The sequence below is a fragment of the Haemaphysalis longicornis genome, unplaced genomic scaffold (genome assembly GCF_048455015.1).
Source record: "Haemaphysalis longicornis isolate Haplotype H1 unplaced genomic scaffold, Haemaphysalis longicornis Haplotype H1 scaffold_3, whole genome shotgun sequence".
Classification (NCBI taxonomy): Eukaryota; Metazoa; Arthropoda; class Arachnida; order Ixodida; family Ixodidae; genus Haemaphysalis; species Haemaphysalis longicornis.
Window position 1 is genome coordinate 87,072,801 of NW_027526335.1, and position 15,227 is coordinate 87,088,027.

Consider the following 15,227-nt stretch of genomic DNA (forward strand, 5'->3'; position numbering starts at 1 on the left):
GGAAATTTGAATTTCATTGGGTGGTAGCAGTGAGCGGATAACGGCGCTACAGCCCATTATGGCGAATCACTGCTCTGCACTTCCGACAGCTTTCAAGCTGAGCGGAATGGCTTTAATTTTTTTAGCTGCGGACACCATACACAAACGATTTGCTCAACAGCTTCGCCGTTGAAAAATGGAATTTTCGTGAGGGCTGTCTCCTCATCATTCGCATTGTAGTCACACTTCCGCTTCGTGGCGTACTAGTGCTGCTACTTATACTAAAACTATACCAAATATAGTATACGGTATCTGTGTTGCTCAGAAATTTCCGACTAAAGCACAAATTCCCTTCTCATTTCTAACCCGATTTTCCTGCTGTGTGCCCTACAAAAACCCGAATAAATGCGGTCTAAGTGCATTCTATCTACACTGATGATGATGATAATGATGATGATGATGATGATGACACTAACTCCCCCCTGAGCCCTCCCCCCAAAAAACCGTATGTTACGTGCATCGTAGGCTCTTTAAACCGCTTCAGTATTCTCGATTGACATGTTTCGACTTCAAATATCCTAGTGCCGAATAAAGATTGTGATGGACACGGCCACGTTAACGTGCCTTCCATATTCTGTACACGTCTATATTCACAGTGCGAAGTCACTAACGTGTGGTGTGGCTGGTGTCGGTGGCGAATGCCGTGAAATTAACGGAGGCTGCAAAAGTGTGTAAATTACGGTGATTTCGTTTGTGGCAACCACCGCCAATATAGCGAACTGCGGGCAATGGAAAAGCGGATGTCTACGGCTTCTTTCACTTCGTTCATAGTAGACATAAGGTATATGTCTTGTAGATCTCTAAATTAGAAGCACGCTTATCTGTCGATATACACGCTTTTATTTCTCGCCTGCAGTCAATTTCTATTAGGTTAGCTCCAAGCGATAAACTATGTTTACTAGTGGGCGTGCTACATAGTTTGCCCCTTTTATCATGTTATGCGGTCACGTCCCAGGGGGCAACATCGTGGATTCGTTCGCCGTCCAGCGTCGGCACCAGGAGCGGGGCCCACTGGTGAACTCGGAATTCTACACCGGCTGGCTGGACCACTGGGCGGAGCCACACCAGATGGTCAACACCAGCGCAGTCGTCCGTGACTTGGACAAGATGCTCAGCATGAACGTCTCCGTCAACCTGTACGTCTCTATAACCGCTCATTGATTGATTGATTGATTGATTGATTGATTGATTGATTGATTGATTGATTGATTGATTGATTGATTGATTGATTGATTGATTGATTGATTGATTGATTGATTGATTGATTGATTGATTGACTGACTGATTTTCAGCTACATGTTTCACGGCGGGACGTCGTTTGGCTACAAAGCAGGCTGTGAGTATACGGCCATCTAGTCATGCGTAAGGACCGAGAAGAATGCATTAGAAAGCTTTCTACGCAGGAAGGGTGCGGCTGTAGCGGGCAGACTTGTAGCGATAAAATTCTTATACCGGGCGCAGTTGCTCCGTATAGTCGTAACACCCACTCCAGTGTTGGTTCCATAAAAAAATAAATAAAAAAATCTTTAGCGTCATAACTGTATATACAAATACACGCTGCTCACATGATTAGATAATGTAGACATATTTATGCAACTGGTAAGAACTATGGCTTCGTGATTACTTAATGACACTTGGAAGGACTAGAGCTTTATACGAGCAGTAAAACATGGAACTGTCTTTTCCCTTCCGGTTGAAGGCCATGTCTTGGCAGCAGACTGGAATTCTATTGCGTTTACAGCAACTAATGATGGAGTCGTCTTAGTGGCCAATTTTTTTATAATTTGCTTTTCTGACAAAAGTTCTGACAAAACAAAAGTTACAGCCTTTTTTTTTTACCCAAACAAAACTTGTTGAGCTAGTTGGTTCATTTTTGACCATACTCCTCTTGACCAATTTTGACCATTTTTTTTTACCATACTCCTCCCGTAGATGACCATGTATAGAAGACATACGAAAATTCCGTAAAGTTTACAACTTGACTGTGAACTAAGTAATTGCTACAAGGAAAGTTCTCATAAAATGAGAAAACAGCCCATTTTCTGCTGAGCATTCGCGTTAAAGTTGGCTTTGCCGCAAGGCGTTTTTGCCACCGCAGATTTTTTTTTCTTCGTGGAACACTAGTCATAAACAGCTTCGCTGTAAAAAGAACGCGTGACCCATTAAGCTAGCAATGCGCTTGTGGCTGTATGTGGTGTAGACTACTTTACAGGAACTTGGTGTGTAGTGCTCCGTAGGGCAGTGCTCCATAAAGGGGTGCTGTATGTTGCCTTCCTACCTTCGTATAGGTCTGCTTACATGTCCCCCGGAAAATATCTTTCCAGCAATAAATATGGGTATATTATTGATGCCGACTTTAATTAAGGAGGTTCGGTGTATAGAGGATCGACGGGAGAGAATGCTTAAGCATTAATAGGCAGTCCTCAGAATTTCTGCTGCTCTACTTGACTTTTTTTACTTCTTTTTTCAAGTTTCGATACATCTAATACGTTAAATCGTAACACAAAAACTTTCAATCATTATTGCTTTACTGTACAAAAAGCGTACTATGCAACTGCAGCAGCATGCATGTTGGTTTCCTTCAGTTTGTAGGAGTTTATAAGTTATTCCAGTTATCCAAACGGGTTTCTGCACAAGTCTGGCCACAGATTTTGTTTTCTCATCTGGCATTGCACACAGCGAATGTTGGCAACGGACACTTCCAACCGACTCCTACAAGCTACGACTACGACGCGCCTATGAATGAAGCCGGAGACCCGACGGACAAGTTCGTCGCCATACGAAACGTTATTCGTAAGGTACGTTAAGTTCTGTCAAGCTGAACGCAAATGGAAAACTCGGGGACTGTGGAGCCAGACCGGAATCGTCGTGCATTGCGAGATGACATTATCATTGCGCCAAGGTCCGATACAACTACAGCGCTTACAAAACGTTGTAAGCGCTGAAGCTATAAATATATATATATATATATATATATATATATATATATATATATATATATATATATATATATAGTTATATAGTATAAGTAAAGAGTCGGATACACAGCAAGAACAATAACAAACAATGTTTACTTACGTAGCGGCAACGGGACTTGCCTTCATCAGAGTAAAGTTACATGATTTTGCTGTGCTGTCAGCAAAATCATGTAACTTTACTCTGATGAAGGCAAGTCCCGTTGCCGCTACGTAAGTAAACATTGTTTGTTATTGTTCTTGCTGTGTATCCGACTCTTTACTTATACTATTTCTGCGCGCTTTGTGAGTTTATCTTTCTATAGAGATTTATATATATATATATATATATATATATATATATATATATATATATATATATATATATATTTATATATATATATATATATATATATATATATATATATATATATATATATATATATATATATATAGAGAGAGAGAGAGAGAGAGAGAGAGAGAGAAAGAGAGAGAGGAAATGAGGGGCTCGTTGAGGAAATACAGAAAAATAGGTCGGCAGTCTACAACGCCAAAGGAGGCATAGGGGTGTGGTTAGGCTGTTTTTTTTACTACGGTTAATGAAGTTAACATTTTTTTTAATATACGGAAGAAAGAAAGAAAGAAAAACACGCGCCCAGAGTGGGGACCGAACCCACGCCTTTCGATTAGATCTCGAATGCCTTACCAATTCGGCTATCTGGGCGACTGTGTTCTCCTTCACTTTCTGGGCCTAGCGAGGGCCTCGGTTCTGGCAGCCTTGATGCCTAGGTAGCATAAGAGGGCTTCTCGCCAGTTACCCGCTCATGACAGGCTGTAGACGTTCGAGTCACGCCCCGGGGGTTGAAAAGAAGGTCCCCTTCTCCCCGTGTAGTCAGAGTGGCGCTGGCTACCACCCTCAAGCGTCAGATGCACTTATAGTAAATATAAATAGCCCAGAAAGTGAAGGAGAACCCGCACATAAATTGAACTAGCTAAATGGCATCATTTTACTCTTCTCCCGTGATAGCTTGCTGCGAGATTTTAACAGTTGTGGCTCAAGTGATTGCTCGTTTGAACCCTGAAAGTCTGAATGAGGCGTGTCTTATGTGCAGTACCTTCCAGTGGAGCCGGTACCTGTACCAAAGCCCAAAAAGAAGATGGCACTCGGCAAAATAGCCTTAAAACAGGTGAGTTAAAAACGCATTTTCCATGCGCGCTAGGTTGTCTGTAATCGAATTAGACGGAACTGGTAAGATTACGAACAATGGAGGTAGAAGACATCACCGATGACTACGGATGTGATGCCATTAGTATTTTTTTAGGTTGTGTGAAAGACTTATGTTGGTTAAGATAATACTTTTTTTATTTTCCAGCTTTACAACCTGACAACCATGAGGGATATTTTTGCCGACTCCAGAATTGTGTCAGGCCTCCCGCTGTCATTCGAACGTATCAGGCAGGTAAGATAACAGTAGTCCTGTATAGTATAGAAATGCGTAATGCTGGTCTAACCTGTCACCACGGTCACTAGTTTCGTGAGGAGTCTCTCTTCAACTTGCATGAAACTTGAAGCAAAAAAATGAAGACCAAATACAGCATGTATACCTTCTGTACAAAAAAAGTGTTACTAGTTACACCATTTAGGAGCAGACGCGCCTGTACGTCGAACGTCTATAAAGAGAAATAAGTTTGTTGCCTTAGGGTTCCCGAGGTATTTGACAGCATGGTATGAGGGAAGGCTGTTGATGTATTACAATTTTCATCGACCAAAATATTTATTATTTACTTGAACTACACATACGTGATGGACGTTCACATCAGTACCGTCATGTTATCTTCAAACTGGATTCTGGAATAGAAAGTGATGCCGTCATTTTCACCTCTTGCGTGATAACGGTAGCGTGGTGACCGTGCCCTTTCTGAATGCCATCAGACCCCTTGGTTTAGTTGCTGCCGTTGTGTTAGTTAATATTTCTTATCAAAAGAAACAAAACTGCTCCGTGGTCACAGATTATTAGAGATTGCGGTGGTTCCTTGGTTTCAATGTTATTAACGCTAGGGGCCCTAAATAGGCTTCCGAAGGTCGCCATTTCAATCGCGCAATCGCTAGAGTACCCCTTCACGACAACGTGTACCAAATATTACACCTCTGCGTAAAGCAGGGGCCGCACAAACACGAAAAAAAGATTTCACTTTCTCTCCTGGCTCACCAACCATACCTTGCCGCCACACTTGCGCGCTCTGACGCAGTCTTTCCGGCTCTGACGCGCCTCTATGACGCACGAGACACTTCCCAGTGCGGCGCCTTGAACGCGAACCACAGCGACAGCGCTCACCGTGCAACCGGAATCTAGTGGGCGGAGCATGCGCGTCGAGTGCTAAAAAAAAAAAAAGCGCGCGCAGGGCTTGGCGCAGCCAATGACTGCACGTACATCAAGGAGGGTGATGGATTGCCCTGTTTCTCTCGGTGGTCTTGCGCCGGGTCGATGACGTCGCGGCTTCCACAGTGCTTCGGAGGAGCTACTAGAGGAGGAGAGCCCCAGGCCTTATGGGCGGCCCCTTTTAATGAGCGATAACTCGGCTAATACTTAACGAATTTAAACAATTTTTGCGGGATGACGTTCCTTGGATAGTACTCCAGTGACTTCGCACGCAAAATCGTAACATTTGGCAGCCTATTTAGGGCCCCTTTAACGCTAGCAAATACAATAGTAGTGGTGTCATTTCGCTGATTGCATCAAATAAAACCTCGATAAAGATGCGAATGCTGGCATGACTCTACAGTTAGAGACGAAGCCTTAAGCAAAAAAATCTTAAGATGGGCGGGTGCTGATGAATGCATCTCCAATTCATCTCACTGATCTGCCCTTTCCTCAAATAGCCTTTCGAGCTCGCCAGGTTCAAACGCCACTGCGTACGACATGCGGCGTCATTTAATCAGTCCATTAGTTGATTAAGTCTTGTCACTTGGGGCTCCTGTTGACCTTATTGCCAGGATTTAAAAAAAAACTCCCTGATAAGCCCCCCCAACCCCCCAACCCCCGCACACACACGCGCACACGCACACGGACGCACATGTAATATCAATGACCAAAAGTTTCATATCTTTACCACTTATAGCCTGACTATTTCTTTACAAATTGTGCTTTACGCCCCCTATATTCGTTTGCAGTCAAAAGCATTGGTGATCTATGATACGTGGATTCCATTCCTGCCGCGAAACCCTGGAAAGCTGCAAGTGCCGGGACTTCGAGACCGAGGATACGTCTACGTAGATGACGTACGTGCACGATGTTCACTTACTGTTATTTTAGGACCTGCTTCAAATATGTTCGGCAGTGAACACCAGGCATCCTCAAAGAAAACAGTTAATTCTAGGCGCAACCCACCGCGATGGCTCAGTGACTAAGGCGTTGTGCTGCTGCGCACGAGGACGTAGTTTCGATTCTCGGCCGCGGCGGCCGCTTTAATGATGGAGGCGAAAAGCAAAAACGCCCGTGTGTACGAGATTTCTTCGCACGATAAAGATCCCCAGGGGGTCAAAATTAATCCGGAGCCCTCCACTACGGCGCGCCTCGTCGCCTGCGTTGCGTCGGCGCGTTAAACCCTTAAATCAATCAATTAATTCTAGGCTCAAGCAAATTAATGTCATAGCCATTGTGTTGCGTCCATCACAACAGCAGCACAGTGTCTCTCACTTCTACCGTCGCAGAGGCGCAACGTAGTGAGGACGACGCGTACGGTCCTCGTATTAATGTCTGTTGAAAGATTCATCATGAAAATGCGTTGGAATTAAGCTCACCTTTTCGAGGCGCCCTCTGAAGGAAGCGGGAGAAGGCACGAGACGATGGAACTCACAGGCAGGAATTATACATCTTATAATACATAACGGCAGGTGCCGTATTTACACAATTGTAGGTCGACCAAACGGAAACTTGTACAGCCGGCGATGGCAAGCCAAACGAGAAATCGGGGACGCAATTTGCAACTGTGAGTTTGTTTTCCGATTCTACCTATTGCGTATAGTAGTTATATTCCGAACGCTCGTTCGCAATACTGATTTTCTGCTCTCACTGGGCTCACGGCTACTATACAAGTGACCTATTACGTTTGCCATTTCTGGGCGCTCTCACGAGCCGCGTCTTGTCGCCGGTGGTGGTAATGGGGATGCTGGTGATCCCGGTGGTTTGGCGGGACAACTTCAGCAGTTTGACGTGGGCATAAATATTTAAGTCTTTGAAGAACCTTTTTGCGCCACGAATACAATGATTGGCTGTCGGCGGATAATCGAGAACTCGCACCCGCCAGGCTCACTGTGAAGCGGGCCTCCCTGCCTACTCTGTGGGGGTGGGTGCTTTCTGCATGGTCGGCCATTGCGCGCGATGTTGTGGTGTGGTCTCCTGAACAGTGCGGGCTCGCACTGGACGACGACGGGCTGTCGGACCGCAGCAGCTGTGACGGCAGCAGTAGCAGTAGGGGAGAAAATGGCATCAGCGAGGATGAGCTGAAGGTCACGTGACAAATATATTTTAGTTGTGGATTGCGGTCATGTTCTGTGTTTTTAGAGCGCAGCTCTTAAGCGCCCGCTCCTATGGCTTGGCGTCGCCGTCGGCCTCGTAGTAACCGAGAGAACGAAGGGAACACCGAAGACAGACAAGATAGAGAGAGCTAGAAAGCGGACGTTGAAAGTATGGTGAAAATGTGAGGGGGAGGGCGAATTGCATGCTGAGGCTGCGCGGGACATTATCGGCGCTGCGGCGTCGCGCTGCGAGACAATGCCTGAGCATCGCGTGCCGTCATGCGTTAGTCGATGACGCGATCGCTTCCTCGGACGAGGGAAACGCTGGATCTGCCGCTGCAGCTAAGCGAGCCACCCGAGCTGAGGCTCAGTGCAGCCGACGCCAGAATCCGGAGGTGCGCGCCGCTGAAGCAGCAGTTATGCGCCTCGCAGAGACCGGAATAGAGCGACAGAAGATGCTTGTGTATGGGTCTGTCAGCAATGCCCACCGAAATCCTTGGTACGTCTGAGAAGATGGTGAGCTCTCGGTGTCGTAAAGTTTGGCAACGGGTTGCTGGTAGTGAATTTCTACTCTCGCCGACCCTATTTTCTCACTCATGGCATTCTTCTCAAATCGGGTCTTCACCCATTCTCCACCGTCAAATTTGAGGACGTATACCGCCATCCTTAAAAACCAACACCTCCTCCTAAATCCCTCTTCACCCGCTCTCGCTATCCTCCCATGACTCTCTCATCATTCGCCATTTCAACGGATGTCATACAGTGTAGGGCTATCCATACTCCCTCAGGGTCGAAAACTGGTATACGCATTTCTCCAAGGCCGCTACTCTCTCAACGACACTTCCTATCCTACGCGTATAGGCAATTCCGTCGAACGTGATACGAACCTTGACCTTCCTTGCATTCAATAAGGGCACTCTCACACTCCTATGTGGGACACCTCCACGAAAACCTAGGCGGCGACCACGCAATCATTTCAATCACCTTCACCGATCATAAGTCAGCCCCGCGATCACATGCCCGCATTTGGCTCAGTGTCTGGACGAAGTTTCGCGAAGACACTCCCACCCTGGACTCCAAAAATCCTGACGCTTGGCTAATCCTGAAGCACACCGGGCTAATTGTCCCCACACTCGTAGCCTTTTACGTACTCGCATTTTTTTCACATTTGGGACTCTCGCCGATTTCTTATGCGGTGCTGGCTCCGAAATGAGTCGAACCGCCGTCTCCGGCGCCGCATATACCCACTCACCCAGGAGGCAGAGGAATATGCTAATCGATTGGCCAGCACAAACTGGCGGACACTGCGATTTACTAAACGCCAATATGAGCATAAAGCGTGCTTGCCCCCCCCCCCCCCCCCCCCCCTTTAAAACTCTCCTTCAGCCAACTCAACGCATGAATACGATTCCGGAGGTCATAGTTACCGCGCAGGAACCCCCTACCAATCTGGCAAACTATATCCGCAGCTTACTCTGCCATAGTTAAAGGGACCCCGAAAAGCTTTGTGAAGGTGACAATCAAATGCATTCAGGTGGTAGAACACATAACGGGGGATTTTTGAGCCAAGTGTGAGGCCCATACGTTGTACGGATAATTTGTAAACAATTTTTGAATATCGCTTTTTTCAGCCGATGAGCGCGACGCCGCAGCGAGCCGACCGCGGCTGACGCAACGTCGACCGCGGCTGACGCAACGGCGAAGGCGCCCCTGATTCGCCCAATCGCCGGCGAAGTCGGCCGCCGGCGGCGTCACTGCCATTGGCTTCCGGCTGCTCTCCCTCCTTCCTGCGCGATCCCGAGGCAGAGGCGGGTCCGCAGCGATTGACGCGTGCCTAGGCGCAGGAATGTAGCTAGCGCAGAACGGAAGGCGAGCGTCGCGATGTCACAATGCTATTCCCAGTGTTTCCAGCTGCTTTGAAGGAAGCAGAGAGGGAGGACGAGTCGATCGGCAAGTGGGGAGAGGTGCATTTAATTGCTTCTGGCGCAGCTAATACTGAATGTAGATCAATAATTCCAACGGCATTGCATCGATATATTGGTGCTACGCGACAATACAGGCCTTTTGTAACTTTTACAGAAGGCTTTTCTGGGTCCCTTTAAAGGAGCCATGAAGAGAAAATACAAGTTGGGTTTATTAGAAAGACTGCTTAATACCGATAACAATGATACCAATATCATCGCCATCTTCGAACAAATAACGGAGATATTAAAGAAAACGTGTGAAGAAGTCGCGACCCCCTAGCCAATTTCCCGCAACTTTTCTATGACGTCACGGAACCTTGTTTGTGCGATCGGCCACCGCCTAACTGACCTGTCGCGACGACACATGACTGGACGTCTGTAATGGGGCCTCTAGTTCCATTTGACCGCATCACTTGAATGCTAACGTGCAGTTAACACACTGACAATTGTGTTTTATTGTTGGCCCGTGTGACGTCACTCTTGCTCATAACACGTCACTGTGGCGTGAAATTTGAAAGTTTTTAAATACTTCTTGCTTTTTTTTCGTTAAAAAACATCTTTTGTGGCTGTAATGGAGCTGAGTGAGATACTGAATCCTAGTTCTTTCAAATTAAACGAAGTTGTATTTTCTCTTCATGGCTCCTTTAAGACCACCCTGCAAGCAAGCTTTACGAGCAGTCACTCCCACCGTCCCCCACATGGACTCTGCCTGCACTCCTCAAAAGCTCCAACGAGCATTTGATTCTCTGCGCCGCAATGCCACCTCCGGCCAGGATAAAAACACGCACAAGATCATGAGAAACCCTAACTCAAACTATCAACTATCTCTTTTCACTCTTTTCAACCATGTGTGGGACACTGGCTCGATCTCCTCATCCTGAAAAAATTTTGACATCGTTCTCGTACCGAAACCCGGGTAACCGGCATCTAAAGACAACCTTAGACCAGTTTCTTTTAGAGCGTGCGTAGGCAAGCACCTAGAACGCATGGTGCTTGCCTGCTTCGATTGGCGCGTGGAACACCACTGCCCCCTCCCCTACACCCAAACCGGCTTCCGCCCCGACATTTTGACACAGGCCACACTGCTCCGCATCCCTCACGATCTGGACAAATTCCCGAGCTCCTCCCTCCTCGCCCACGACTTCACAAAGCATTTGATACATTTTCACTCGCGGCCATATCCTCGCTAACTTTGCCCGAACAGACTGCGGGAGCCAAATGTACGACTATATCAAATGCTTTATCTCCGACCGCAGCCTCTTCAAACATCCCAGGACCATGGGCTTCATCTTTTTATCTAACCTATGGCACCCAACAGGGTTCAATTCTATCTCCAACCCTTTTCAACCTGGCACAGCCCAACTTCTTCCCCTCCTTTGCTCTATCCCCCACATTTCCTACTATATCTATGCCGATGATATTTAACTCTGGTCCTCTGATGGTAGCCCACTCGAACTCGAAGAAACTTTTAGACGAGCATGTGCTTTCATAAACAATCATGTTCGTACCATAGGTCTCTCCATCTCCCCTTCCAAATCGTCCCTCACGATCATTACAAACAGGAAACGCAGAGACTCTGATCATGACCTCATCAACATCTCCATCGTTAATACCCCAATTCCTAAAACAGGCTCATCAGAAATTCTGTCTTGCTTATCACTGCTCCGGTAGTTCGTTTCCTACACTTCAAACTATGCTCACAAATCGAGCAGATGACTCACCTCTTGCACCGCTTCACAAATCGTCAGTCTGGATTACACGAACAACACCTCCTTCGCATTATAGAATTTTTACCATGCCCTGAATACTGCATACTAAGCGACTACTATTGATGCAATAAAGTCTTTATAAGTTTTCTTGCTAGTACATTGTTTACAACTCCACTGGTCGTCCACGTTCGCAGGACAGAATGGCGTTGAATTTTTTTTCCAATACATGCAGGTTTATCAAGGCATCATTTCACGCATGGACAATGTTTACGACATCATGATACCAGTTACCAAGGGCCAGAGGCTCACGGTGTTGGTTGAGAGCCAGGGGAGAAATGCATTCGGAAACCTCAACGATCCTAAGGTGAGTTTTCACATGCAGAAAACGTACCTGAAACCAAAACGCATAAAGCACGCGAGTACTGCAGTGATTCGGCCCTGTGCACGGTGGTATGCCATTTCATACGTAGCAAGTAAAAATATAGGGCGGTCTGCGGTCACTGGGGAAGTAAAGCGCTTCCGATTAGCGGGTGCACCCCGAATAACTGTGAAGAGCACCTACCGCCTCTTTTGTGAGCAGAAAAAAAAGGCATTTATAACTCCGGGGCGAAGTTTAGACAAAAATCATGTTACACTGTGGCACATAGAGTGGAGTGTGTGTGCGTGTGTTTCCGTGCGTGTGGGTGTGTGCATGCGTGCGTGTTCAAAAGGTACAGAAAGTGAAAGAACCAAGGAGGGCTATAGAACATGTCCCGGATTCTTCCCGCTATAGATAGGGAACAGCAGCAAACCTGTCGTGTTACTTTGGCCCTTAACGACCGCGATGGAGGAAGTCCATTGTCAAGGGAATTCTTTTACAAAAGTGCTTTTGTGGAACTCCCAAACAGAGCTGAGTGCATTGTGTAACTACAGACAGACCGTAGCGTTTGATCGCGCGTTCAATGCTGTCCCTTGGGGCTGGCAAGCGTCGGGGTTGTCACGTGCTTCGACCTGGTTGTACTGGCGGCGCTCGTATACTGTTGGCGGCATACTGCTGCTGTCACTGTCATCCTCATCATCTGTAGCAGCATCATCATCATACTTTCTACGCCCACTGCAGGGAAAAGGCCTCTCCCATCAATCTCCAATTATCCCGATCCTGTGCTAACTGCGACCAATTTATCCCCGCAAGCTTCTTGATCTCATCTGCCCATCTAACTTTCTGCCGCCCCCTGCCACGCTAACCTTCTCTAGGGATCCCCACGGTTACCCTTAATGACCATAGGTTATCTTGCCTTCACATTACATGGCCTGCCCACACCCATTGCTTCTTCTTAATTTCTACATTAATGCCCTTCACACGCTTTTGTTCCATGACCTACTCAGGTCTCTTCCTGTGCCTTAATGGTATGCACCTATCATCTTCCGTTCCATTGCTCGCTGACTCGTCCTCAATTTAAATTGAACCATTTTAATGAGCCCCCAAGTTTCTGCCCCGTAGGTGAGTACCGGTAAGATACACTTCCCCTTCAGGGACAATGATAGGCTGCCATTCATTATCTGAGAATGCCTGCGGACAATGATAGGCTGCCATTCATTATCTGAGAATGCCTGCCGAATGTACTCCACCCCATTCTTACCCTTCTAATTGTCTCTGCCTCATGGTTGGGATTCGGGGTCACTACCTGGCCTAGGTAGATATATCCGCTTACCATATCCACTGTATTTTATTTAATTCAACTCCCCCTCCCCCACCCCACTTCCCCTCCCCCAGGCTGGGACGCACGGACTCTAGTCTGGAACGGGGCGTTGTACTAGACCGACTGCAACCTGGCCAGTAGACCGTTCTGATATGAACGTAACCATTTGAAGTGCAGAGCACTTTATGGGCTCGTCTTGTCTCAGCTCGCTAACGGTCGATGCAACTGCCGGAATCAGGCGGCGCAGCGAGATAACGGACCCAAGTAGAGCCTTCTGTACCGGCGTCAGGGAGTCACGCTGAGGCTTCGAAAAACCATGTGGCCATGTGGTTTAAATAGTCATAACCATTCAAACCTCGTGAACCGCTGGCGCTTGTCATACATCTCCCCGTTATTCAGCGCAAAGAAAACTGCAGGTACATTTCCGGCAAAATCTGTGTATATCACCGGCAGCCCCCGCGTTCGTTTAGTTAGGAACGCTCGTTGGGTTGGTTTTTACGATAGTGAGCGAAAAAAGCGGCCCCGCAAGAAAAAAACGGCGCGTTCGAAATGCCGCAGAAGGGCTCCAGCCGCGCAAGAAAAAAAATGGCGCGTTCAAAATGACGCAGAAAGGTTCCAGCCGTGCAAGAAAAAACTTACGTGTTCGAAATTACGCAAAACAGCTCCAGCATACGAAATTAAAGCAAGCGCAAAAAGAACAGAACCTCAGCTAGCGCAGTTTCAGGCAGGGGGCGCGCGAGCACTGCGAAGGCGAGAAATTTGAAATGCAGCAGTGAGCGCATAACGGCGCGCCAGCCCATTATGGCGTATCACTGCTCTGCACTTCCGACAACTTTCACGTTGAGTGGAACGGCTTTAATTTTTGTCTTGTTGCAGTTTCAACTATAAAACATCAAACAAATAATCTCGGGAATAATTTTGAGGCACTCTAGAAATGTTTCCCGCCTATGGTTAGCCGAGAGCGTGTGACCGAGTCAATTCTGTCTCCAACCGTTTTCAACCTGGCACAGCCCAACTTCCTCCATTCCTTGGCTCTATAACGGTACATATGGAAACCACACTCGCCTAGTTTTGATCACAATGTGTTTTATCTACGCGCTTACCTCAATACGTATATCCCACTATACTTTTTGACTCCCCCTTCGACCGGAAAACGACGCTTCGTGCCGTATTGACGAACCTAGCGATGGCGCTGTTTCAGGGCATCATCTCAAACGTCACCCTATCGGGCGTCACGTTGGTTCACTGGAACATGACGCCCATTAACGAAGGAGAACAGCTCGGCGAAACACAGAGCCTGTTCAGCCACCTGTCCACTGCAAGAACAAGCGACCAGTTTCCTTCTGCGGCATCCATTCCGGGATTGGCAGTCTACATGGCCCAGTTCTCAGTTCAGCATTCTCCTATACTGGACACCTTTCTAAGGTTGGATCACTGGAAAAAGGTGGGCATGTGGCGGTAACACTACAGCCAGACATATAAAGCACGTCGTGCTAAGCAACTCGTTTGAAATTCTAGATATACACTCCGGAGTCGCCACTAATTGATGTCCAAAGCCTTTTAAAAATGCCTCTTGCTTTCAACATTTCTTTTTTTTTTTTTCGTGCAGGGTGTCGTTGTGTTGAATGGTTTCATCCTGGGTCGCTACTGGACGCCGATGGGCCCCCAGAAAACCCTCTACGTCCCTGCGGGACTACTCTTGTCCACAAATCTTCTCGGAGTCATCGAGCTCGAAGAGGCGCCGTGCTCGTGGAAGTCCGACAAATGCTTCGTAGAATTCGTCGACACGCCCGACATCAACAGCCCCGTTCCCATTTATGAATAAATAAGTGTAAACATCGTACCTATTCAATAAAACAATGTATAAATAAACGTGACTATCTTTTGACGGTATATATATTTATAACATGCATTCGTTATACAACTGCGCAGTTTAGACGTAGCGTATTTTAATCCTGGGATATACTAGTTATTATAGCAAAAGATTGTGGTTGATCCCTCTTTTATAGGAATCGGTAAAAAACGAAAGTAAAAGGTGCCTTCACAGGAGCAGTTAAATGTTAAAGGAACCTCCTTTATGTGCGAAGGGTTCGCAAGCCTGACCCCGCCAGACGAAGTGGAGCTGACACGCAAGAAACAGAAAGATAACCGGTTTATTCCGGGACAACAAAACCAAAAATGACATGCACAGAAACAGCAGCTTGAAACACAACGGCCATGCGAACAACGCCACTGCGGACGGTGCCTAAAATCACGCGCGTCTCGCTTACACGAAGGCGCTAGCATCGAGACGCCAACTGTCGGCGCTGATTAGCGTCATGATGCACTACTTCGCTTCGCGTCTCCTAGTCGGCAGCACCATC

The 15,227-nt window shown here is 47.1% G+C and overlaps 1 protein-coding gene across 1 annotated transcript in view; it reads left to right on the forward strand.

Moving 5' to 3' along the window:
* LOC144174779 (beta-galactosidase-like) overlaps positions 1-14,736 on the forward strand; it is a 39,653-nt gene extending 24,917 nt beyond the window's left edge. The window contains exons 7-15 of the mRNA XM_077703657.1: positions 995-1,175; positions 1,332-1,375; positions 2,719-2,837; positions 4,106-4,180; positions 4,367-4,453; positions 6,166-6,273; positions 11,418-11,549; positions 14,066-14,308; positions 14,474-14,736. Coding sequence (XP_077559783.1) covers positions 995-1,175; positions 1,332-1,375; positions 2,719-2,837; positions 4,106-4,180; positions 4,367-4,453; positions 6,166-6,273; positions 11,418-11,549; positions 14,066-14,308; positions 14,474-14,689 — 1,205 coding nt within the window. The 3' untranslated portion in view covers positions 14,690-14,736. The remainder of the gene's footprint in view (positions 1-994; positions 1,176-1,331; positions 1,376-2,718; positions 2,838-4,105; positions 4,181-4,366; positions 4,454-6,165; positions 6,274-11,417; positions 11,550-14,065; positions 14,309-14,473) is intronic.
* Positions 14,737-15,227: the final 491 nt, after the last annotated feature.